Raw genomic sequence first — 26,886 nt, forward strand, 5'->3', positions numbered from 1 at the left:
TGTCAGAGGACTTGAACTTCAGAGTCACAAAGCTTAGGGCTGAGCACACCAGCAATGGGGAGGTTTTCCTGGTTCCCTTACTTCCTCTCCTGGCTACTTCTCCCCCTTCTCCCTCCTCGTCCCCACCTCCAATTCTAGAGCATTCAAAACCAAGCCCAAGCACAGGGCTGGGTGGGGACTGGCGCGGCCGTGGTTTTGCCTTTGCTTTCTGGTGTTAAATTTTAAAGAAGGAGATGTTCCCACAGACCCCAAGTCTCCAGAATCTTTTCACACGTCGGATGACCTCATGACCCTCACCTCACTTACTTGGAAGAGGGAACGTCAGCCGAAGCTGGGGGTGGGGGCTGGGTGGGGGGGTGGACGACTGTGTCTTTAGAGAGGACACCTGTCTCTCAAGGCAGCACAGCCTCCTCCAGCTTGCTTTGCTGGCGCTCTGGAGGCCTTTCCAAGCGCATCCCCTGGGTCAGTGACTCTTCTCCATCCCTCTCTCCTCCCCTGTTAAAGGAGAAACGCAACACAAACCCTCACTGCCGTCAGCTGGGTGCCAACTCACAGGGACCCTCAGAAATGGTTGCCGAGGTAGCCCGTGGGCTTCCTTCTATGCAGGGTGCTTTGTGCGCCGACGCTAGTCGGCGTCGATGCTGACAGCCAGGGTGGTGGACAGCACTGCGACGGGAAACAGAGGTCATTGCGGGACGGGGATGGCCCATCAACCTTCACGGGACCTGCGACCCCAGAAAGGAGATGCCCAAAGGGAAGGGAAGATTATTCCCAAAAAGCTGTCAGCCGCTTGCAGGTCTTCCTGGAGACACTCACTCATTACCTGTTGCTGCCGGCTCTCATTGCAAGGAACCAGGGTCACGGGGCAGCCCAGGAGGTCTCCTTCTGTCCGGCAGTCTGCACAGAAGCCAAGCCCAGTGTTGTGGAGCTGAAAGCAAATGTCCACACAAGTGACCCCACTGTGAGACAGGAGCCTCTCTGGGGCCTGGCTCTACCCCTGCACCCTGGGAAGTGACCACCAGGCACTGGGTCCCAACCGTAATAACAAGTGGAGTCAAGCTGAAGCCCCCAATCATAAGGAACTGGACTCATGATGGTGGAGGGCCCCTCGTCTCCCCTCCTGGGCTCTGAAACAGGTTAAAGGGCAACCCAGGCGACCCACCAAAAGCAGGCTATGCGGTCCTACTGAGTTTGTGATTAGATTAGAGGTCTTCAAGGGCCTCTGAGGCCCTACTGAGCTTGTGATTAGTTGGCCAGGGTCGACGCAGGAGCAAGAGGGCCGGAATCATCTCTGAACAGCCAGTTCTTTTCTCAGGAAACTCCCCCTCCTCGCCCACTGCCCGGGGTTGCTTGTGCCTTGCCTTTCCAGAGAACCCAGGCCTGTGCTCTGATGGGTACAGCTCAGGGTAGATGTTGGCCAGAAACCAGTGGAACATCCGGCATCCCAGTCTCCTTTGCAGCCGTAGGCGTTCTGTGCAGTCTGGCTTCTCAGCCTTGGGAGGAGAAAAGACACGTGGACTGAGAGAGAGCCAGCCTCTGGGAGAGGACTGCCTGGGGCAGAGTAGGAGGCTAAGGTCCACAGCCCCGCCAGGGCCGCCGACAAAGGGAACGAGAGGTGTCGGGAGAGGAGAATCCGGAAGAGGTAGGGTGGGATGGGCTTTTCTGAAATCGGAGTCCTGAAATCACCAAGTAGCCACCTGCTTTGTAATTTTAGCCCCCCCTCTGATAACCCATGAAGTCTTTCATCTCCACAGACTACAAGGTCCTTGCTTTGATGATGCTCCCCGAGAAGCCAGCCAAACAGCAGGACCTAGAGCCTAGTCAGTGTGATGCAGAGCTGTGCTGGGCCCCACGGAGGTAGGATTTGAACCAAGGACAGCTGAGAGCAAGGAGCTGTGAAACCGGCCGTGGGTGCCCAAACTTCCTCCTTGATGGAATCATTCATCTGGATCACCCTTCCCAGGGATTTTCCTTGACAAGGCAATTTTTTTTCTGGGAGAGACAAGAAAGCAAGTCCTTAACACTTCTATTAAATGAATGCTTTGGGCATCATTTAGCAAAATACATGCACAAAGAGCCCTATTCAGGATTTCAGTGCTTAGACCTGGACCTTGGTGGGGAAGATGATAATGAGGGGTTGTCAGAACTAAAAGGAAAGATGGAGGGAGGGAGAGAAGAGAAGAGAATGGAAGAGAAGAGAAGAAAGAATCAATTCCTGACCTGGGGGAAAAGAGGCAAAAAGGACCGTGAGCAGGAAGCTGACGTCAGACGTTTTGACTTTAAACCATTAAACCAAAGTGGTTGACTTTTTCCTTGAAGGGAATCGGCATTCCGAGGTGTGTTCGGCATCCCCAGCATTTCTTCTGAAGCTCTCGGTCCCCTCCAGCCCTTCCTGTAGGTTGGTGTTTGCTGCCTCTTCTTCACGCGAGCGCCCTCCGTCAGCTTTCTTGGTGATGAAGCCAACTGGCCACTCCCCCTCCCCAGCCCTTGTCTGGCTTCAACTGAGGGGCAATGCTGACAGTGAACTTTCTTCTCTGGACAACCATGCTGTGCGAGAGACCAAGAGAGCAACCCTGCCCCCACCCCCACCTCCCAGTGAGACTCCAGGCTTGTCTCTGAATTTCTGGGGTTCACTGTCTGGGTGAGGCTCTCAGAGGTAGAAGTCAGAAAGGGGTTAAGAGGATAGAAATCCTAGTGTGAAATCATTTTGAACGAGTTAACTGTAAAATAAGTGCATGCGATCAACCCCTTTCAGGAATTCAAAAGTGGGTTTGAAATCAAAGCAAGCCGTAGAACATTTTTAAACACACGAATTCATGGAAACGCTAAAAGATAAAAGGGTTCGACCAAGGGAGAAGGCCTTCAATAGACCTGTCCCCTCACTGGCCAGCATTGTTGTGTTGTCAGGTGCCCTGGAGTGGGTCCCAGACTCACAAGGACCCTGCCTGCATGCCACAGAACAACGAAACTGCCCGGTCCTGCACCATCCAAGACTGGTCTCCCCTGACAACAAGCTCAATGCGCGGGAGAGGACATTTTGCTGTCCTTGTTTCGAAGAGCCAATTATTTGTTCTGGCAGTCCACGTTACCTTCAATATCCCTCGCCAGCACCACTCCTTCCAATGCACTAGGTCTTCTTTGTACGAGGCAATTGACACTCCTGACCAGTAGGGGCGCCATCACCCTTGTGAAAGTCGTCGAAGGAACCGATGGAGGCATGTATGGGTCAGAGAAGGACATCTAAGCGCACCGCTCAGGAAACCTCCCTTTTCTAGTCAATAGGACAAAGGGCTAAACTGGACAAAGACAGGAACTGAAGAACAGCCAAACCCCAATCAGCGACTAGACAAGCACATGGGGTCGCCTCAAAAGCAGATCAGGGTGGCTCCAAAGGCCAGCATCCCCCAGCTCCCCATGGCTGTGATCGTCTGGAGCCAGGTGTCTGTCCCTGGCACAACGGCGGGGAGGAGTCTGAAGTCCCGTGAACAATTTACATGGTCTTGCTTTTATTTGACGGGCTGCAGCCAGTGCACGCGTTTTCCGCGAGCCTCTCTGATGGAAGGAGCGTTGGAAACACGACGTGTTAGCACTTAATGTGCCGTTCCATAGGGACCGAGTGGCAGCTGACCATTTCAACAACGCACCGTGTGGGCCACGGAGCCCCAGAGTAGGCATTAGGCTGCTCACTGCAAGGCTGGTGGTTCAAACCCACCGGCCACTCCTACGGAGGAAGGTGAGACCATCTACTTGTGTAGAAGCCCAGGGAGCCGTGCTGCCCTGTCCTTCAGGGGTCACAATGGACCCCGTGGTCGTCGTCGTGGTTTGATTAATGTTTGTAGTTTTACGCTTCCAATTCCCAGTGTTTTTCGACTCTTTATGTTTTTGTTATTTCAAAACTATCTCAAGTCAAAAGGAACTCAGTAAAACGAAAACGTACAACAGGTCTACAAACATGGTGCCTACGGTTATTTCAGAGGAGCTCGGGTGGCTCAGTGGGTCCCCAGGGACTCGATGGCAGTGAGTTTGGTTTTTGTTTTGTGGCCTGGATGTTTTCTATCGTGGGTAAGTTCGTAGCCCCGAGCACCGTGACCCAGATGTCACCCTGGCAGGCCTGTTTCAGGGTCCGGCCTCCTCCCTAGTCCCAACTCTGCTCTGTGGTGAAGAATTACAGCCCAGCAAGGGGAACCACATCCCGGTGGAGACTGCCCCATAGATTCTGGGAAAGGCTGGGGACAGCCCCAAGCAGGTCAGAAGAACCACAGGAAGGGCCCACTCAAGGGAAGCCTAAGCCTAAGCGCCCATGTGCCCCTCCAGGCGGATGAGAGGGGCGCCTTCAAGCCTGGCCTCTGGTTGGTGGGCTGTGGTGAGCACAGGAGCCCCATCGCTGCTTCTTACCTGGCTCAGGGCAAGCGCCTCCGGGCTGTGCCTGTAGAAGGTGTCTTTGAAGGACCCCAGCCAGGTCTCAGCAATCCGGACCTTGTTCCTCAGCATGGCCTCCTGGTCAGGGAGTGAGTGGGCATCCCGATTTCCATAAAGGTACCCTACCCGAGAGCAGGGAATGATCTCCACGGAGCCGCCGCAGAGCCAGGCCTGCCACAAAGGAGACAAGGGGCCCCGGTCCACTTTCACAAATGGGGGTGGGAGGCGGGGAGGGGCAGAAGGGGGTCTGTGGTGAAGGGCAGACAGCCATCAACACACACAGCGATGAGAAGAGTCCGCAGGGGAAGGCAGGAAGCCCAGATCTGCAAGTGCTGAGGTGTGGAGACTGGGGGCCAGCTGTCCAGGGGAGGGCCTGGGGGCTGTGCCGACACACCTCCCCATCCCATGAAACACATGCCCAGGCGTCAACACTCCGAAGAGGTGATCGTGTGCATTTGTATCCTCTGGGGGCACAGATGTCCCCAGTGATCGTGTGCATTTGTATCCTTGGGGGGCACAGATGTCCCCAGTGATCGTGTGCATTTGTATCCTCGGGGGGCACAGATGTCCCCAGTGATCGGAGACCGAGGGATTGAATGCTTGAGAAGTGTCCCCACAGCCCAGCCTGGGGCGGGTCCCCAAGACCATAGGGGCTGTCTACACTACTTTAGGAGACTATTCTCTCCTCCACCCCGAGTCTCCCAGAGGCTGCCCCGGTTCCACAAGAAGCCTCTCCTTCATTTCCTTCTGAGGATCAAGATGAGAAGGCACCACGCCTAGAGCTTCCCAAGGCCTCGTCCCCGACTAGCGGCATTCCCCAGGCTGCCTCCAACCTACAACCCAATGGTCCCCCCCTCCATCCAGGACGTACCTTGAGAGATAGTTCGAGGTTTTCGTCACCCGGAAGTGACATGAGAGGGTCATAGGCACCCGTGTTTTGGAAGTGACGTCTGTCCATCGCCACGATCCCGCCCGGCAGCACAGGGCTCCTGCACACAGACAGCGGGACAGAGGAGGTAGCAGCTCAGACCTGGACACCCGGCAGGCTGGGAGGCTGGGGATGGAGTACTGTGAAGTGCGGGCCTCAGACGGTCTGCTGGGCTCAGATAGACCTCGGTGCCTTGCACGGAAAGGTTGGCACAAAACCACAATGCATTATTTATTTTTTTTGCTAATGCCTGGACATACCAGTATTTTATGTACAAGGTGGCCAGGGCTGTCTGGACCTTCTCTGTGCCAGGCTCCTATACAAAGGGCCCGGGTAGCAGGTCTGAGGCTGCTCGGCCCTCCTGCTTGTGTCTATCTGGAGAACGTGGAGGAGGAAGGCTGAAGGTGTGACTCAGAAATTTGAGGGCGGTGGGGCTGTGCCTGCTCGCCCCCGCCCTCTTCCCCTCTTCCCTCACTCAGCCTTTTCTCATTTGCTCCTGAGCATTTTCCTGTGTCCGGGCTCTAGGACAAATCCACTAGGGGCTGTTGAAGTCCATAGGTCTTCTTCTAGCCCTGGGGGGAATATACGTGACTGATCAACTCTGGAAGCTAGAACTCCTCCCCAAAGAAACTAACGGGACAGTAATATCCCTCAGGAGAGGCTTTCAATGGAGGAAATGCAGCCAGGGGCTTTTGAACAAGTGACTCCTTCCTTCAGGACAAATGTCATGTAGCTAAGGTTCCTGCTTTGCCTTAAGATGCAAATGACTCAGAGTCCAGGTAGTTTAATAAAAAAGAGTATTACATTACAAAACAAAAATGAAACAACACTACAACTACCCTTTAAGATGCAAATGGGTTGAGAATGATGAGGGCAACAAATGTACAAATGAGCTTTACACAATTGATGTATTATAGATTGGGATAAGAGTATGATGAGCCCCCAATAACATGATTTTTAAAAAAAGATGCTCTAAAAAGCTCTCTGCCGTGAGTTGCTTCTGACTCAGAGCAACCTTCTGGGACAGAGTAGCACTTCCCCATAAGGTTTCCAAAGATTTTCTCTTCTATAGAAGCCGACCACATCTTTCTCCCGCATAGCTGCTGGTGGGTTTGAACCACCGATCTTTGGTTAGCAGCTTAACCTAACCATTACATCCTCATGGTTCCTTTTATGCTACTCAGGTTTTGTCAAAATCAGAAACACCAGTCTTGCAGTTACAACTAGGTTCAATTGCAACTCTATTATTTGCAAGATGTTGGATGAGATACAGGCCTCCCCGGGCTCAGCCCCCTCTCTTCTAAACTGGTGTTCATCACAGGGCTTCCGAACAGAGTTTGGGGAGGATGGAAAGAAGTCCTGTCAAGTGCTTAGGGTTATGCGTGTCGTATTGGAGTGCTCACTATTGCTAGAATTTCAAGAGAAAGACAGGGCTTTCTCCTCCACTAAAAAGATACCGTCTCAAAAATCCACCCCAGGGTCAGTTCTACCCTGTCCTACAGGGTCGCTGTGGGTCAAAATCAACGGGATGGCTGTGAGAGTGTTAGTATTACAGGTCCACTCTCCCATATTTGAAGTGCACGGGGCCATTGTGTTTTGAATTCAGAATTTGTTGGATTTTTTTTTAAAGAGGTACTTATCGTCTGTTCCATGACAGCCATACTGGGGCCTGGGTCGGTACTCTTTAGTCAAATACAGTAATAGTTCTTCAGAGAAACACAGAAATACAGCACGCGAGATCAATAACGACCGATGGGAGAAAGACCAGGCTTCCTGTTCCTGTAAAGAGGGAATATCTGGAAAACCCACGGGAGCAGCATCTCTCCTGCCTTACAGGGTGCCAGGGGTCAGCATCAACGCAATCCAATCTAAACGTGGTTGGCAGGCCCATGCCACTCCGGGGCAGCTCCTGCCACCAAACAGAGATGGGGACAATGAAGCCTTCATCGTCCCTTCCATATTGGCACCCAAGAGTTCGGCTTGCCAACTTGTATTCAAAACCCAGCCTGGCATAGCGGTGGGGTCCCAGGAGGCTGATTTTTCCCGGTTTTCAGTAGGCTCTGCCTCTTATTAACTTTATCAAGCTTTATAGTCGCACGAACCTCAGCGTTGCTCTCTGTCACCTGGGATTGCTAACTGCGGTTGCTTCCCAGAGCTGTGGTACATTTGCACAGTAGACAAGGGGAAAGATGTTTGAGGGACGGCGTCGACACCTGGCACAGGGTCCGTGCTCAGTAGACGCTGTTGCTCTGCCGTGAAGCACTCTTTTCGGTCTGGAATTTTCTCTGCATCTGTATGTAGTCTACCCCGGGCCATGTCGTCATTCCTCATGAAGTACTCTCTGGACCAGCAGTTCTCAACCTGTGGGTCACGACCCCTTTGGGTCACGGGGGCTGCCTGATTCATCACATTAGCAAAATGACAGTGATGAAGTAGCAATGAAAATAATTGTATGGTTGGGAGGGTCACTGCAACGTGAGGAACTGTATGAAAGGGCCGGCACGAGGAAGGTTGGGGACCACTGCTCTGGACGGATTGTAGGAGGCAGGGCTGTGACGTCTGAGCATCCAGAGAGGGGGTAGACATGGGAAAGTCTGAGTGAGGAGGGCTCTGGGCTCCAAATGTGAAGCCTGAAGATTCAAAGGGATCTCGGGGCAAAGATGTCTGGGTGCTCTGATGACCTGGAGAAGAGTGGCCGTTGGCTGAGGGCGGTCCCAGGTGCTAGCGGACACTCTTGGGAAGGGCTCCAGGAAGGTCTCGGGTCGATGCATTCATTCATGGCCCTGTGGCCGGCGCTGCCAAATGCGGTCCATCATTGTTAGGGTTGGGAGCATATGATAGAAATGTCCTTGGGCAGACGGGACTTGGCGTGCTTTCCACGGACACCACAAGACCTCGGATCACACAAGACTGACATTGCTTCCATTGACAGGTGGGGTCTCGGTCCCCTTCCTGTAAGGCTGAGTGGATATGGGGTGGAGATGGAAGTGACCCAAGGTGACTTCTGAGACATAGTCATAAGGGGATAACAGCTGGCTTCACCTGACTCCTTCCGGGTCCTGGCTCTCCTAGTCCAGTATCACGGGTCGCCCCAAGGAGCCCCTGTGAAGAGACTTCCTGGAGAGAACTCGTGAAGTGGTCCCAGCTGACAGCCCCAGCTGAGGCCCTGGCCGACAGCCAGCCCTCCACCATCGGACTCAGGTGAGAACCCGCCCCAGAAGAGTCCAGCCCCACCTGGTGAGCCACTCTTGGCCTATCGAATCTTCCAGGCTAAAGCCCAAGACCCTGTGGAAGACAGACAAGCAACCCACAGTAGCAGAATTCATGGCCCACAGCAGCTCTAAGTGGCTGTTCTTTGACAGCACTAGTGTGACTTGTTATGCAGTGGAAGAGAACTAGAACATCTACTTAAATAGAATCATTGTCTAAAGTACAACCACTGTGAGAACAACCCACAAAAAACTTTGAGACCTAACTGTCTAAGCACTCACCTTCCTTTTAACTGAGAAGCAGTTTGAGTCCAGGGAGTTTCCGTGCTTATCTGGCAAGTGGGGGTCAAGATCCCAACTCCAGTTCTTGTGCTCCCCCATCTGGGGCATTCCTTGGAACTAACTAGAACAGTGGTTCTCAACCTTCCTATTGCCATGACCCTTTAATACAGTTCCTCATGTTGTGGTGACACACCCCCACCCAACCATAAAATTATTTTTGTTGCTACTTCATAACTGTAATTTTGATACTGTTATGAATCAGGGGACCCCTGTGAAAGGGTCATTTGACCCCCAAAGGGGTCGTGACCTACAGGTTGAGAACCACTGAACTACAAGAACATTGGTATAACGATGACACCTAGAGCCAAGTACCTGGAATGCTCTAATACTTTTCATATACTAGCTCATTTCAGCTTCTTAACAACCCTATAAGATAAATACTATTATTACCCCCAATTTATGAGTGAGGAAGCTGATTGGGTACTTGACTAGAGAACTGGTGGTGTCAGGATTAACTTCCTGACATTCGGCATAGCAGGCAAAGGAAAAGCAGGGTGGGTGTCGAGGTCTCACTTGATCGGGCTGATGGGAGACTGGAGGGCCTTCCTTTCACGCTCTGGCAAAGGCTCCCAGTGGGAATCCAGCTTCCAGTCCAACACCCCACGTTGCAGGTCCTTGGATGGGTAATACTGGAAAGCCTTCCAGTCAATCACATCGATGATCGGAGACACCACCCGACTCCTATGGAGAATTACAGGATTAGATAAAGGCATCCCAACCATCCCGATGCCGGGGCAGAGAAGCACCACCTAGTCATGCACGGTCTATATGGCAGCCACGAGCCACACCTGACAAGGCCCCTCCGGTGTGCCGTAGATCATTTACCCTCATTGACTCGCTAGCAGTGGATTTGACTTAAGTTTTACCAAAGGTTAGGTCTCTAGTGGGGTAGGGGGTTATGCTTTGAGCTGCTCACCACAAAGTCAGCAGTTTGAAACTGCTCCACGGGAGAAAGACGTGGCTTTCTCATCCTGTCAAGAGCTACAGTTTCAGAAGCCCACAGGAACAGCTCCACCCGGTCCTGCGGGGTCGCTATGAGTCGGGATAGACTGGGTGGTCATGAGTGAGAACCTCAAGGTGGCGCTGTTGGGCAAACTTTGGCCAGCCAATGGCTAGGTCAGCGATTCAAACTCAACAGACCTCCATGGGAGCAAGATGAGGCTCTCTGCTCCCACCAAGACCCACAGCCTCAGAAACCCTACAAAAGGCCACCAAGAATCGGAGTCCGCTTGATGGTGGTGGGAACCCAAAGGCTGGTAGTTCAGACTCATCCAGAGAGGAGAAAGGCCTACTGATCTGCTGTCAAACAGCAATCAAAGCCAAGAAGACCCGATGGAACAGTTTGCCATGGGCTCACCGTGCGCTGGGATGGACTTTATGGCAACAGGCCTGGTTTTTCTGTTACTGATAAGGACCACGTGGGCTATGGGCATGGAAGATATGGCTTGATATGGGCTATAATTAAACACTAGGCAATAGGCTTCGAAGACACGGTGGAATGATAGTCTCAACATAACAGTGGTGAGGGTGGCGCAGGACGTGGCAGTGTTGTGTTCTGTTGTCCACTGGGGGCTCTGTGCGTCTGAACCACCTCCACAACACCTAGCAATAGATCCCCAGAGTGGGAAACTTTCCAGTAACGTTTCATATTGATTTTATGTTGAAAAGTCATTTTTTGGGGGGTGCATATATCGGTTTTATGAAAGCATGTTATTAAGATCGGTTTCATCTTTTTCTTTTTAATGTGGCTACTGGAATTTTAAGTTATATACATGGTTCATGTTACCTATTTCTGGTCAGTACCAATTTCTCCCCTGGATAGGGGTTGTTCTAGAATATATGTATATGTAGGTGTGTGTGTGTGTGTGTGTGTGTATGAAAATTTGGATCCATTTTCCTGAGGACCATGCCTGACTTTTTCTTCCTTTAAAAACCTCTTTTCGGCACCAGAGAAATGGCAGCCACGCCCGGCTCTGCCGCCAGTGAACTGCCTCATCTTGAGGTCTTTACTGGGCCAGCGGTTCCCCGTTTGCACAATAGGTTTAACTCCCTCCCAATAAAGGTCTTTCTAGGACTGTGCTCTTAACTCTTCTGGGGTCTTTGATCCCTTTGAGAGCCGCAGGGAAAGGATGCGTCCTTCCCCGGAAGATTCAAGCACACGGAGAAACCGTTGTGACCGTGTCCAGTGGTTCTTGGAGCTTTGCGTGAGGACTGGACTCCTTGTTCCTTCCTGAATCTTGAGCTGGGCGAGCCCTGAGAATCAGGGCTGCCACGCCCTAGAGCAGCGGTTCTCAACCTCTGGGTCCTGACCCCTTTGGGGTCGAACGACCCTTTCACAGGGGTCGCCCAATTCATAGCAGTAGCAAAATGACAGTGATGAAGTAGCAACGGAAATAATTTCATGGCTGGGGGTGGTCCCCGCCACAGGAGGAACTGTATGAAAGGGTTGTGGCATTAGGAAGGCTGAGCACAACTGCCCTAGAGTGTGCCAAAGATTTGTGCTTGGCCGCTAACTGAAAGGTGGGTGGTTCGAATCCACCCCGCAGTGCCCCAGAAGACAGGCCCAGAGCTCCGTTTTCACAAGATCACAGCTTGGACGAGCCTATGGCGCACAGTGCCACTCTGGCACCTGTGGGGTTCCCAGCTGTTAGCACAGAGCCAATGGCCAAGGGTAATTGCCTGTTGCTTGTGTGTATGTGGACGTGTTGTCTGCAAGCGACCCAAAGTCCCGAGTCTTGTTTGTTTGCTCAGTTACTCTTACTGCCGGTGACTTCATTTTATCCTTAAAAAAAACCAATTCAGAGCCTGTTGATATGACTTTGGAGAGAGGGGGAGATGGGAAATGGATACAGACCCAAACCGCACCTACGACCTAAACAGTTAACCACGCAACTGTACCGGGAGCTGCTACCCATCTAGGCAGTGTCCATCACAGCCCCCACCACCCCCAGCCCTTCTGAAGTCCGTACATGGGAAGGTTCCGGCCCGAACTCTGGGGGCTGGAAAGTATGGCGCTAAGAGAAGCAAGATTCCTGGTTGGACTCTGATCCTGTTCCATCTCTGTACCATCCATCTTGGGGACAGCTGGGCTGGCACATGCCTAGGCCACACAGACGGACCTGGGTGGTCCTGAGATTCAATGATCTCCCTTCATCCGTGTGGGTTTCGGTGCCTGACGTTGGCGTGAGGTGTTGTGGATCTATTTGGAGAGGAAGGATCTTGCCTGGCTTTTCCTGCCTTCTCTGCATGGTTCCCTGAGGGACGAAAGGATTGGAATATCTTTGGGCACTCGCTGTTCATCAGAACCATGAGAAGAAAGACCAGGCTGGAAAGGAGGGCATCCAGACCCCTTCCGAGTCTCCACTTACTCTGGAAGGAGCCGAGCAGATGGGATGGATTTAACTGCTGGCAAAGTGTTTTGTGGAATTTCAGAGACGAGTGCCAGGGGAAGCCGTGCCACTGAGTTCTGAAGCATTGCATCAAATCTGCGCCCCCTTCACTCATCACAACAGGACAAGAGAGGAAATCACACCCAGGCATCCGCCAAGTCACTCTGCCTGAGAATCCTGTGCGGTGGTCCTGGGTCACACTGTGTTTGTGGCTTTTTATCAAAAAATGAGAATTCTAAAATTAGCTTCATTTTTTGCTTTGTCTTGGCAGAAGCTCCGTCGGGGTACAGCTCACCTCTGCCCACCTATCTCTCTTTGCTTCTTAGAAGATATTATCTCAGTGACTTTGGGCACCTCCTCAGGAGAGCCCAAGTACTACCAAAAGTCATCACTTTGGGTAAAGGCGAGGGTCAGTGGCAGCGCCCAGGAGGTGTGCTGACCCAGTGGCTGCCGCCTGGGCCCAGACATAAAGAAGACCATGGGAGCAGCATGGGCCAGGGCACGTTTCATCCTACGGTAGGCAAGATCACCATCAAACGGATAAAGCTGTTTTTAAAACGGCGTCATTCCTGATCCCAATAGTGTCACCTCCCTGCCGAATCTCCCTCTTCCTACTAGCCTCTTAGTCCTCTGACCCATTGCCATAGGGCCAATGCGGACACCGAGTGACCCTGTAGGACAGGGTGGAACGGCCCCACAGCCTGGGTTTCCAAGGCTGGACTCTTGGCAGAAGCAGGCTGCCAGATCTTGCCCCCACGAAGTGGCTGGTGCATTTGAACCACCAAGTTCTTACCGAGCAGCGGAGCACTTAACCACTGCGCCACCGGGGCTCCTTGTAACCAGGTACCAAACCCCAAACCCAGTGCCATCAAGTTGACTCATCGTGACCCTAGATAGGGTTTCTACAGGGTCAATCTTCACTACGGGAACAGACAGCCTCGTTTTTCTCCTGTGGTAGCAGCTGGTGGGCATGAACCGTCAAGTCTGTAGTTTGGAACTGAACACCTGACCCACTGTTTCCCCAGGACGCCCTCCTTCAAATCCAGTAGACGGGTGGTCAGTCAGATGCCCCCCGTGAGCGCATTTGGGCAGAAACAAAGAATGAAACGTCCGTGAAGGGGACGACAGAGTCACTTTCTGCTTCAGTTTTTATTCCCATGGTGCCCGGAGGCTCCTCACCAGGCTGATCTAGTGAGTGACTGCAGTCTGGTAAATGGGAAAGGTTAACCCATTTAAAAAAAAACAAACCACAAGCGTAGATTTAGCTTTGTGCTTTTGTGCTTAAAGATGTGTCTGGCGTTCTTGGAATGCGCTTAGAGCAACATAGCGACACTACCCACCAAGAACTTGGAAGGCGCTGGGAGCATCTGTTCCCCCTCTCACCCGTGAGCAGTTTTCCCTCTCAGACAAACACAAGGCTGATCCTCCTCTAAGTCCTTCTAAGCACCACGGGGTCAAGTGCTTGGGTTTCAGAAGACAAAAACGGGGGCAGTCAAGCTGCCAGCAGAGACTGGCTACCTGGAATATGCGAGGTCAAGTCCTAAGCTATCGCCCAGACATGCAGAAGCCGAATGGTTTCAAGTTCCCAGCCAAACCTTTCACCACGGAGAGTCAGCCCCTGTGGCTGGCGCTCAGGTCCATTCTGACCCGTGGCGACCCCGTGGGGGTCAGCGTAGCACTCTGCTGCAGAGGGGCTTCAGGGGCTGAGTCTGGGGGCGGGCATTGCCAGCCCTTTCTGGATAGACTCAACTCTCAGGCAGCAGCCCAGGAGGGCTCGGCAGTGGAGGGCTCTTTCATCTCCTCTCATTTTCCCTGGGCAGAGATTTTCCTCTGGGGTCTCCAGAGACGAGCCGTTTGGAAATCTTGTTCAGATTCCCAATGTTTGTGGGGAGCACACGCTCCGGAGAAACAGAAGGATCTGGAGTCTCCCTTCCCAGCCTCTTCTTTGAGGCCAGGGCCGCTGGCAGCTGTTTCAGAGACTGAGTTGAGGACGCTGCAGTGGGGAGGAGTGGGGTGGGATGGGGGCTGCAGGGTTTCTGGGGTATCATGTCCTCTGAGAGCCTGGAAGGCATCTTGATCACACACACACACACACACACACACACACACACACACACTCAGGCTCACACAGAGGACCCCCTCAGACTTGCTCCCACCACTCCATCCCTTGGAAGGCAGAGGGCTGGGAGCTATTCTACTCTCTGCTCCCCCTTGCTCCTCATCTCTGGCCAGGATGGTCTCTCACTCAGCTGGGGACCAGCGCACCCGGCCAAGGAGGAGCAGCTTGGTCACTCTGTTAAGCACAATCGTGCCCCATCCCCTCACCTCAAGGCTTTGTCTCTCACCTGACTAAGGCCAGCCTGTGTCCTTCGGGAAGCTTCATTTGGGGGTGGGGGGGTGGCTGTGACTGTCACCCTTGACTGAGCTCTAGAGCAGGCAGTCAGCACAAGGCCATTGAGGACCAGCAATCACAGCTACCCCTGAGGTCCATACTTGTGACCCTGGATGTTGGAACTGACTACCCATTAGCACCTCCCTGAGCTGCCCAGAGAACACTCATAGAAACACCCTCTCAGGGGCTGCCGTGGATTGTGCACTATATGCATGTACCGTGGGTGGGAGCCCTTCCTCCCTCAAAAGGCACCCCCTACTAGAAGCTGCACCCAGCAGCGTCTACAACGGCGCGGTGCACCAGGTGAGCTGGCTCCGGCAGCCCCAGGGCATGCCAGAGTATGGGGCAGCCGAGAACACCTCTAATAGCCCTGTCAGTCTACATCTGCTAATTCACGTTGACAGTTTTCTGACAGATGGTCTGAACGTGTCTCGTTATAACAAAGTGAGCAGACGGTGGCAAATTTCCTGAGGAACGGAAGTAAGAAATGGGGAGGAAGAGGCTCTCTCTGCAGATTCGGGGAGCCCTGCCATGTGACTCAGGACTGCTGGCCTCGCCCCCTGGGCAGGGAGTCGGGGTGGGTCAAGTCCTGGATTCTCTGATAATGGTTTTGAAGAGGTTGTGACCGTTTGAAATAGCTGATGTGTGGCCTTCAAATTGCTCGCTCATCACACTCGCTTTAATAAAAAGCCTTTCTCTTTTTGGTCAGTGGGCCCTCACCGGAGAACAGAATGTCTCTGGGCATGAGCCTCTAAAATAGCTGGGCCCCTTCCTCTCTCAGAGGCCAGCAGCGACCAGGGGCTGCATCTACCAGCTCCTGCTATCAGGCGAGCTAGCAGGGGGAGCCCTATGAGAGGCCATGCTGGAGCAAAGCCCCTCGGGGAGTGAAGCCCCTCTTAAAAGGGGGTGCTTTCCCAGGGCAGGGGGTTTACAGGGAGGAGCGGCAAGAACTCAGCCATGAAAGAGGGGTGCTTTCTTTCATCCGCAGGGCCCACAGGAAACAGAGGGGACAGCGAGTCAGGAACGCGGTGTGGGGATGGCAAAGGGACAATCGAATGACACTGTGAAGAGGGAAGACATGAGGAGGAAGCCAAACTGGGGACAGGCTAGGACCAGACCCAGTGTGTTCAGGTGTGTGTGTGTGAGAGAGACAGAGACAGACAGACAGACAGACAGAGGTTGGGGATCGTGTTTGGTAAAGAGAGGAGGACAGGAATTCAGGAAATCGGAATCTCCTAAGCACAGACGGCTTCTCCGGCAGCCTCGTGTGATTTACAGTCTGAGGACCCAGAGGTATCGCCATGCCTCTCAGCCGAAGTGGAAAAGCTCCAGGTGTGAGAAAACCGCGTCAGTTGGAGACACGGAGACCAGGGATTTGTCACTGTTTGCACACAAGTTGGGTGGGCATGACGAATGTCCCTCCCTGTACACTGCCAATTCTCAGAGAACAAATTGTACTCACTACGGGGAGACTGGACTTGGAGTCAAAAACCCGGTTGGGCTACCCCTTCTCTGGACATCATTCCAGGTCACGTCACGAGGTGGCGGCAGAAACCCCTGCCTGGGCCATCTCACAGCGGGGCCCCGTGGAGACTTCATCCCAAAGTAGTCTGCCCAGGCTGGGCACCCACAAGACTCAATAACATCAATCACTGGCTTGCTACATCTTTGAACAAAAAGTCAAGAAAAGAAGTGAGCCGGCGTGTGGCCGTGCCACCCACCCCGAGAGATCTCTTTCCCCTTCCTGGAACTCGGGTTATTTTCAAGAGTGGAATTCTAAGGTGGGATTCAAATACCTTAAAGGTTCCACTGAGGGCCGCTCACCTGTGGAACCAGAGTAGAAATGGAATGGGCAATGCTCACGGCCACTGAGTCAATTCCAACTCATAGCGACCCCCAAGGACAGAGTCAAATGACTCTTTCGGTTTTCTGGCCTGTAAATATTTAGGAGAGCAGCCAACCTTCTCTTTCTCTGGAGGAGGAGCTTGTGGATTTGAACTGCTGACCTCGTGGTTAGAAGCGCAATTCATAATGGGAACAGGACAAGGCAAATTTAAGTTCGACTTCAAATAACGTCCAATTCCTGTCATGGCGAGCCAGTCCTTTGCATGGGACGGAATCAGAGATGGAGGTGCTTCCAGGGAATCTCCTCTGACCACAGCCTGGGAATCTCAATAGACTTGCCATCAGAGAGAGAGAGCATTGAAAAGTGGATTATGGGAGATGTAGTTAGGCTGCAATGCACCTTATCATTTGATCTTCCCTCTGACCCATTTTAAAACCAGAAATCGTTTTACTGGGGGCTTGTACAGCTCTTATCACCATCCATGCACACATCCATTGTGCCAAATACATTTGTACATTTGTTGCCATCATCATTTTCAAAACATTTTCTTTCTACTTGAGCCCTTGGTATCAGCTCATTTTCCCCCTCCCCAGCCCTCCCTCCCTCATGAGCCCTGATGATTTATAAATTAATATTTCTTTCATGTCTTACACCCAGCGCTGAGTCCCTTCACCCTCTTTACTATTGTCTGTCCCCCAGGGAGGGGGTTATATGTCGATCATGGTGATTGGCTCCCCCTTTCTCCCTGCACCTTCCCTTTACCCTCCTGGTATCACTACTCTCTTTATTGGCTTCTGACCCATTTTAAAGTCCTCTCCATTTTTAATGTCTTCTGCCTTTTTTAGTTGAGGTTTTTCTATGTGGTGTCTAATCATTTTGTTTGTTGGCTTCCCATTTACGTTTTGTATGATCTTTCTCTCGAGGAAATCTGGGACAGGCCGAGCTATAGAGACAGTAACTGGATGGGTAGGTACCTGCTTGGCCTGGCAGGGGAGGCTGGGGGAGTGGGGAGCTAACAACAAGGAGTCCGGAAGAAAATGCTCTGAAATGGGTTGCCATGAGGACGGCACACATTTCTTCATGCGATCGAATGAAGCATCTGCCAATAAAACTCTGTGTACAGAAAGATGGAGGCCTGTGAGCCGTCATTCATTTCTCCTCCTAGTTCCGAGGCTGAAGTTATGTAAGTCTCCTTTTCTTAGGAAGTGTGAGCCAAGAGTGGGAGATAATCATCTGTCAGGGTGTTGAGTAATGCGAATTCACCTTTGTCTTGAAAGCGCTCTCGTTGTTTTTCTTGACCAAAATGGAAACACTCGACTGTTACCAATCCACTTAGTGTTGGTTGAAACCTCCTTACAGAGTTCTATGCCTGCCGGAGCCATCCTAACATGGCCCAGGAGACTCTTTATTCCCCTCTATGTGTGGTTGCCCCCAGTTTCACTTTGGACAGTGCACATTCAGCATGAGTAGGATTGCAAGACTAAAAGTCATAAATGTAGCAGTTCTATCCTCAGCCCTATCAGCTGGGCATCATCAACAGTAACGGTTCACTGAACTACTGTGTGGGAGAATGCTTCAGCTCCGAGTACTTTCAGCAGGGTTAGGGTTTGGTCTTCCAGGGCTTGGTTTTCCGGAAGTGGATGTTCAGAATGAAGGAAGTGGTTGGCAAGATGTGTTTCGTTACCGTTTGAGGAAGTGGTAAAGAAAACGCCATGAAGACAGAGGAGGGAGAACAGAGAAATGGTCAGAGATCTTTCAGATGTTTGGCAATAGGACGTGTAATTCAGCCCTCATTCCAAGGGTTGGCCTTAATGGGAAAATTAAAGGGTGATGGTGGTGCTGTGGATTAGGTATTGGGCTGCTAATTGCAAGGCTAGTGGTTCAAACCCACCAGCAGCTACTTAGAATCAAGATGAGGCTGTCTGCTCGCATAAAGATTTACAGTATTAGAGCCGTTCTTAGCAGCTCTATGTAAAGATACTATGGGTCAGAATCATTTCAATGATAGTGCATTTGGTTTGGTTTGGGTATAAACCAGGAGGCCTGACCGAGCTGTGGGGTAAGTGTTGGGCTACTAACAGTGAGGCTGGTAGTTTAAGTCCGCCAGTCACTCCTCAGGAGAAAGATGAGGCTGTCTGCTCCCATAAAGATTTAATCTCTCTCAGAAACCCTATAAAAGGTCACTATGGGTTGGAATCAACTTGAAAGCAGTGGGGCAGCTTGGTTTCGGTTTTACATAAACCAACCCCCCCCAAAACAAACAAGCAAACAAACAAAGAATGCTTGTTTGGGATCAAACTTTACTGATCACAGAGTCAATGTTTTCTACAGGCTAGAGACATTTGACGATTCCTCGCCCTCCACCCTAGATTATACTGTAGAGAGGAGACCTGGTGGTGCAGGGGTTAAGCGCTTGCCTGCTCCCTGGAAGGGAAGTCTGCAGTTTGAACTCACCGGTGGGTCCGTGGAAGAAAAGACCTGGCAAGTTGCTCCCACAGAGATGACAGCTTAGGAAATGCTATGGGGGCAGTTCCGCTCCGTGGAATTGGGTCACTCTGGGTCAGAATCAACTCATCGGCACACCACGACGAACTACCACCCTGATTAAATTCACTGGTCGTTAGCAGAGGTCACGGTGATCACTCTGGACAAGGGGGTGTGCCCCACCCAGAGGTGTTTACAGCACCACAGGAAGTAGTGTTAACAAACCCAGGGACAAAGGAACAACAAGTGATCCAAAATCAGTGGCAAGGAGGGTGTAGGAGGCTTGGTAGGGCTTGATCAAGGGCAATGTAACCAAGAGGAATTACTGAAACCCAAATGAAGGCTGAACATGACAGTGCGGCGACAAGAGGAAAGTAAAAGGAAATAGAGGAAAGAACTAGGAGGCAAAGGGCATATATAGAGGTCTAAATACAGGCATGTACATATGTAACTATATTTATATATGACGATGGGGAAATAGATCTATGTGCATATATTTAGAGGTTTAGTATTGAGGTAGCAGATGGACATTGGGCCTCCACTCAAGTATTCCCTCAATGCAAGAACACTTTGTTCTATTAAACTGGCATTCCATGATGCACACCTTCTCCGACTTGATTGCTGAAGATAATGTGGGTGCTTAAGCAAATGTGCTGAAGAAAGCTGATGGTGCCTGGCTAGGATCTACATATAACCCCCTCCCTGGGGGACGGACAACAGAAAGGTGAGTGAAGGAAGACATTGGACAGTGTAACATATGACAAAACAATAATAATTTCTAAATTATCAAGGGTTTGTGAGGGAGGGGGAAAAATGAGGAGCTGATACCAAGGGCTCAAGTAGAAAGAAGACTTTTTGAGAAGGATGATGGCAACAAATGTACAAATGTGCTTGACACAATGGATGGATGTATGGATTGTGATAAGAGCTGTACGAGCCCCCAGTAAAAAGATTTTAAAAAGAAAAAAAAGAAATGTCTCCCCTCTAACGATGAGGCGATGGGCCAAGGACTCCCAGCCTCCCCTGCAATGTTCCTCTCCCTTTGCTTCTTTCAAGGCCCAGCACCTGGAAACCCCCAAAACAGCCCTCTCTGGAATCATGGGAGCGCGGGCACTTTTTCGACAGTGGGTGTCGCCGTTTCCTGGCGCTGCTCTAACAGGAAGACTCCACAGGTGGACTAAGGAGCAGACATCTGTCTTCCCGCGTTCAGGGCCCAGCCTCTAGAGCAGCGGTTCTCAACCTTCCTCATGCTGCGACCCTTTCACACAGTTCCTAATGTGCTGGTGACCCCCCAACCATAACATTATTTTCGTTGCTACTTCATTACTGTCACTTTGCTACCGTGATGAATCAGGGACCCCAAGGGGTCGAGACCCACAGGTTGAGAACCGCTGCTCTAGAGGAAGGCTCTCTATCCTCATTGGCTCTGGGGGGGAGACACCTGCCTCACCTTCTTCGTTCAAAGGCCTTGAGGTGCTTCCGTGGTTCCCTGACGACCTCCAGGAGGCACCTACCCTCCCTCATTTGTGCTTGCCTGTCTCTGTGTCCCATCTGCTCTTTTTATATCTCACAAGGAAGCAGGTTTAGGATACATTACCATAACAAAACCACAGTGACCACATGGGATTAGGCAGGCATTGGGGAGAGGATTTCAATAAGTAGTTTAGGGGGACATCATTTGATCCATACTCATGGGGCAATGCTCTGCAAGTGGTTGGAGACTGTAGCTCTATTCCCCCCTCCCCCCTCCCCATCCCACCTCTTGCTCTGCAGGTCCCCGGGGGCTCAGTTACCTGTCACCAGCTATTCTGCTGAGGAGGGGCTCCAGCCAGCCGGGCTGGCACTCGCAGTGGGAGTCCATGAAGACCAGCACGTCCCCTGTGGCCCTGGTGGCGCCCAGCATCCGGCCCTGGGTGGCGCCCAGCCTCTTGCTGCTCCTGAGCAACCTCACACCCTCGAGCCTGGCCACCTGCTCGCCGAGAGCCGACTTGAGCTGTCCTGGAATCAACAGGGCCGTGGTCAACTGGGTCGCAGATGTTATGGCTAAGTGACCATCACTGAGATGACTGGCCGCAAGCCTCTCTTTGACGCTCGAGGTAGCACAAGGAGTCCGGAAATCAGAGACAGAGGCAGGGAACAAAAGGGCTGCTGCTGGGGCCTCAGTCCCTACATGCACGGTTGACTCCAGGCTAAACGTGTTTCACTGGGTTGCTGTGGTCAGCGGGTGGCTGCAGGCATGCTCTCTCAGGAAGACACTTGTCTTAGTCTAGCCAGGGTGCCTTCAAAAGGTGGGTCCCGTCAAGACAGTGACTTCCGAAGGGCCTTGGTGGGCCAGTTCAACTCAAGACAGAGAGGTCAGCTCAGAAGGTTATGGTGATTGCGTTCAGGGTCCCCAAAGGGGTCATCTGGGTAGATTTTTCTGGAAGGCCACAGGATGATTGGGGGGTGGTGGGACATATAAGGAAGGAGTTTTAAGAGAATGGAAAGCTAAATACTCCTGATCATCCCATGCCTGCATCCCCCGTCCCAGCCATGTGGACTTCTCATCTGCTCTGAGAACTCTCTAAGAATGTCGCAGCACCATTTCTGCCCAGAAGGCTTTCTTTCGTGGCTAATCCTGGGCCTGGTTTCCTCGTGCCTGCTGCTCAGAAATGGATCCCGTGGCTGCAGCAGTGAGCTCCACACGGGAACCACTCTGAGGACGGCACAGGACCGGGAAGTGTTTCCTTCTGGTGTGTCGGAACCCAGCAACACCAACAGCAACCACTCTCCTCAAGAGGAGCCCTGGTGGTGTCGTGGGTGCTGCATCAGACTGCTAGCCAGCAAGCTCAGCAGTTCGAAACCGCCAGCCACCCTGAGGGAGGAAGATGAGACTGTCTACTCTCATGCAGAGTTACAGCCTTGGCACCCCCCAGGGGCGGTTCTACCCTGTCTTATAGGGCTGCCGTGGGGCATCAGGACTTGATGGCAGTGCGTTTGGTTTTCTGGACTGTGCCTAGAAGGAGCCCTTCAGCATTCAGCTGCTAATCAGAAAGTTAGTGGTTCAAATCCACTAGCTAGCTGCTCTGTGAGAGAAAACCATGACAGTCCACTTTAATCGAGATTTGCAAGCTTGGAAATTCTGTGGGGAAGTCCTACTCTGTGCTGTCGGGGACTATGCAGGGATCAGAATCAACCTGATGGCAACAGGTCAGGGTTTTTTCGGTGGTTGCTGTGACTCTACCTAGAACCAAGGAGCCCAGGTACATTGCACGTTGGCATCGGAACGCTAACCTCAAGGTCGGCAATTCAAACCCACCAACTGCTCTGCAGGGGAAATAGGAGGCTGCCTGCTCTTGTAGCGATCCGTCTTCTCAGAAATCCTGTCTAGGAGCTCTGTAAGTTGGAATCGACTAGATGGTGGTTTGGGGGTTGGTGGTGCCTTGGGTTGCTCACTGAAAGATGGGCAGTTCAAGCCCACCATCCACTCTGCAGTAGAAAGATGTGGCAATCTGCTTCCGTACAGATGGAGACCCTTGGGCACCCTATGGGGCAGTTCTCCTATGTCCTCTAGGGTTCACTACGGGTAGGAATTAGCTCAATGGCAAAGGGGTGTGATTTTGTTGTTGTGTGGCTACTGTCCATAGACGTTCACCCTCAATAACACCAACAAGAGTTACAGCCCAAATGGCCAGGTCTGCCCGAGCAGGGCCTCATGAAGTCACGTCTGGTCAGGATTTCAGTGAGTGGTTACCTTTGGCTGCAGGGACCAGAGTCGGCTACAATACTCTTAACTAACCAGAGACTTATTTTTCTTACATTATAGGAAGACAATGTTGGGTATTGGAGGGCCAGCATGGCGGGTCCAAAAGCTAGAAAAAACAAGCTAGGGGATATCTCTGTCTCCATCTTCTTAGGTACCCAGCATTGGGATGGCCTGTCCAAAGTAGTGGGTTTACTGTCCGTGGAAGCAATCAAGCGGATTGTCTAAGTCTGAGCTCTGGTTCTCAATCTGCTGCTTTCTTTGGGTGTGATTCAGCTCCAGTCAATTGTCTTTTGGGGCTGATCTCGCTTTCTTCACTTTCAAAATGAGTGGCGTGGGCAACGATGATCTCATGACTGATACAGAACCCCAGGCTTTGCCGGGTACCAGGGATGCGGGGAACACCGAGAAATTATCAGCTCTCTGCGGCTCTTCATAATTTCTTGGAGAGGGGCTTAAAGCACTGTGTGTAGGCTGGGGCCTGAGAGACACATTTCACCTAGGCTCCGCTGAAGTGACTGACCCCACCTTATCCCCTGGGACCATGGCCCAGCATGGTCCTCGCCTCCGCTGTCCTGCTTCTCGTACTGATTTCCTGGCTTCTCATTCATAAATCACTTGCACATGAATCCCCTCCTGCACCAGTGATTTCTTTAATCATTCAAGGATCTGCTGCTAGGGAACCTGGCTGAAAACCGTTTCCAAACCCCATGAGAATCAGCCAGGGTCCAGGCCAGTCCAGCAGGCCTGGAGGAAGCCTTTTGCTACCTTGCTGGCTGAGGTTGTCCACGAGGATGATCTCCTTCAGGAAAGCCCTGGGGGCCGTGTCCAGGATGCTGTGCACAGTTCTCAGCAAGGTGGCCCAAGCTTCGTCGTGGAAGCAGATGATGACGCTGGCTGTGGGCAGGCTGTCCCCGGGGTGCTGCTGCAGACACCTGTGGGGGAGACACCAAGGAGGACATGGCAAAGAGGGGCTGCGGGAGGCGGTTAGCAAGCTCTCGCTCGCTTCCCAGACCCTGGCTGTGTCCGGGGACACCGTGCCTTTTTCCCAACTCCATGGCTAGCTCTCCTGTGTGTTCCAAAAAGGATGACTACTTTACATTTCTTTCTATCTTGTTTATTAAAAGATCATTTTATTGGGGGCTCTTCCAACTCTTAGGACAATCCATCCATCTACTGTATCTGATGTGTTTGCACCTGTGTTACCATCCCTCTTTTCCAGACATTTACTTTCCCTTTAAGCCCCTGGTAGCGGCTCCTGCTCCCCCACCCCTCATGGCCCCTTCATAAATTATAAATTATTAATATTTTCATATCTGATACCAACCACTATCTCCCTTCCCCCATGGCTTCTGTTGTTTGTTCCCTTTAGTGGTGTGTGTGTGTGTGTGTGGTTATGTGTTGATTTTTGCAATTGGTTTCCCCTTCCTCCCCTCCTCTCCCCACCTTCCTCCTACCCTTCTGGTAACGCTACTTCCATTCCTGTTCCTGGATTCCGTGTGCCATGAGCTCTTATGTCTTCTCTGTACCTGTGCACATGCTCCAGTCTAGCCCTCAGTGAAAGGCAGGACTGGGGTCATAATAGTGGAAACCTCAAGGAACCAGAGGAATATTGTGTGTTTCATCGGTGCTTTACTGTGCCCTGGTTGATTCCTTCCTTCCCTGTGACTCCTCTGTGAAGGGAGGTCCCATTGTCTACAGATGGGCTTTGGATATCTGCTCTGACCCCCCTTGTTCTCAACAATATGGTTTGTTTGTTTGTTTGTTTGTTCAAGGTCTTCTGGTGGCTGTTACCCAGTCCCGACGATACCTCATGATCACACAGGCTAGTGTGCTTCTTCCATGTGGGCTTGTTGCTTCTCTGCTAGATGGCCGCTTGTTTAACTCCAAGATTTTAAAACCCCAGATGTGTATCTTTTGATAGCCAGGCATATATCTGCTTTCTTCACCACATGATAGCATGGGGGGAGCAGGGCACTAACCCACCCAGGGGGGGAGTATTGGTTATGTCTCCACAAATGTGGGAGTGTGCTGCAGAATCCACCACGGTGACCTGGAGGGCAACACAACCACATGGAGAAATGCATGAAAAAGATCGGGCCTCGGGGCCAGCCCCAATCAGAGCCAAAGGGACCCCCTCCCTAAAAGTATGTGCTACAGAGGCCAGCACTAAACTACAGGTTACAGGGAGGGGCCAGCCTGCCATGCCCGCACGGAAGCAAACAAAGAAGGAAAAAGAGAGAGTGAGGTTCTAGACCCCATATTGGCACACCAAGCTCGGAGGATGATGTCCCTGCATGGAGCTGCTAGGGCACAGAGAGGACTGTAGGGCCGACAACAGCTCACCGCATGTTTTCACCTCACTGGAGCACACCGCAACAGAGGACAATACTGGGGACATACGGCAGGGAGTTAATGTGGTGTGAACCTCCAGCCCCCAGCCCCACAGCAGGGCGAACCAAGAAGTGAGCATAACAGATCAGCAACAGGAGCAAAGCCAAGCCACAAAATCCCTAAAGAGCCCCCAGATAGGCTTCCAGCTAGGAGGGGCAGCTCCCGGAATTCCCCCAGGATCAGTGGGAAGATAGTCATGAAGGTCAGCAGACAGACGTGGAATTATGTATGGTCTTTCTCTCTCTCTCTCTCTTTCAATCTTTTGTTTTCTTTTTGTTTGGTCTCCATCATTGTTGGTTTGCCTACTTACGTAAGACAGGAATGGGGAGCCAGCCTGAGGAGAAAACAGTGGGATCGATGGTCCCAGAGGGACTGGGGGAGAAGGAGGTGGCAGAGGGAGCAGTGAGCAAACAACACCATAGACAGGGGAACAACTAGGGAATTAAAATCAACGACAAGGAGGATGGAGAGATCCTGGGGGTGATGGAGCAACAGCAATCTAGCTGAGAGGAATGACTAAGAGGCAGAAGAAGGGTGCGCATTATGGTGGGGCAGGAGGAAGGTAAAAGGAAACAGAGGAAGGATCCAGGAAGCAAAGTTGTGGATACAGGTATAAGCATAGGTGTGTACATGTCAATACATTAATTCATAAAAACAGAGGTATTGGCCTAAATACGTATATTTATAGGCTAATACACTAAGATAGTGTATTAGTGTAATACACTAAGACAGTCTTCGGACCTCTGCTCATACCCTCACTCAATGCAAGAACACTTTTGTTCTAACAAACTGGCATTCTGGCTCACCTTCCTGGCACGATAGCCGAAGACAAAATGGGTACATAAGTAAATGAGGTGAAGAAAGCGGATGGTGCCCAGCTGTCAACAGATACAGCATCTGGGGTCTTTACATTTCTTGATAATGCAGTCTAGTACCTCCCAATCCTTCAGATCCTCAAGAACTCCTCTACAATGTTCACTCCATGCCCCACGCATTGCTTGTGATGCTACCATTCCTTTATGTGTGAAATGGAAAGGAATGACATTACCAACCTCACAGTGGCATTGTCATGAGGCTAAACTGGGGCCATGCGTGTAGCGATAACCTGTGGATGCGGATGATCACCCATTTCAGTGCTGTGGCCCCATTCTGTTTCTTTTTGCATTCCTATGACATACATCAGCACCGGGCATGCAGCAAAGCTTAGGTGTTATTGTTATGGCTATATACGTGGAGAGAGGATGTGGAACTGAACATTCGTGAGTGGCAACCATATGCCAGACACTGTGTCCTTTACACAAAGTCCTATGTGCTCATTCTGTAAGTCCATGAGGTGGACTCAGTCATGCCCAATTTTCAGATAAGAAAACCGAGACTCAGAGAGGTGGTGAGACTCCTGTCTCCAATGCTGGGATTTTTATATCTCCAAAGCCGCCCTGCCCTTTCCGCCCTGCCCTTTCCGCTGCACTTGGCTGGCTTGTGACTGGACACATGGGGTTTCATAGTGTTTCTTGCCTTCTCTCTCAGTGCTGCTGCTCCCACCTTGATGGGCATTTGTTTGCTTTGGGTGTGTGGAGAGTTCTGAATGGGTGCGGTTTCTCATTAGGTTGTGGCTGCTACAACAATGTCGTTCCACCTAGGATGACTTGTATTTGAATAGATTTCTCAAGGACCCCAAACCAGCAACACCTGAGAGAAGGCACCTCTGACAGTGGCCCTGCTGACAGAGACCCCGATCGTG

At 51.7% G+C, this 26,886-nt stretch overlaps 1 protein-coding gene across 2 annotated transcripts in view; it reads right to left on the reverse strand.

Annotated features, from left to right (window-relative positions):
• The window catches only part of GALNT15 (polypeptide N-acetylgalactosaminyltransferase 15), a 76,185-nt gene that overhangs the window by 29,378 nt on the left and 19,921 nt on the right, over positions 1–26,886 (reverse strand). For both annotated transcript variants that reach the window (XM_045297609.1, XM_004704011.2), the window contains exons 2-8: positions 23,520–23,686; positions 20,803–21,007; positions 9,412–9,579; positions 5,291–5,408; positions 4,396–4,590; positions 1,362–1,493; positions 824–928 (exon numbers count right to left, since the gene is read on the reverse strand). In XM_045297609.1, the coding sequence (XP_045153544.1) occupies positions 824–928; positions 1,362–1,493; positions 4,396–4,590; positions 5,291–5,408; positions 9,412–9,579; positions 20,803–21,007; positions 23,520–23,686 (1,090 nt within the window). The remainder of the gene's footprint in view (positions 1–823; positions 929–1,361; positions 1,494–4,395; positions 4,591–5,290; positions 5,409–9,411; positions 9,580–20,802; positions 21,008–23,519; positions 23,687–26,886) is intronic.

This window comes from Echinops telfairi, unplaced genomic scaffold (genome assembly GCF_000313985.2).
Source record: "Echinops telfairi isolate 266 unplaced genomic scaffold, ASM31398v2 ScPeMD7_7420;HRSCAF=8458, whole genome shotgun sequence".
Taxonomy (NCBI): domain Eukaryota; kingdom Metazoa; phylum Chordata; class Mammalia; order Afrosoricida; family Tenrecidae; genus Echinops; species Echinops telfairi.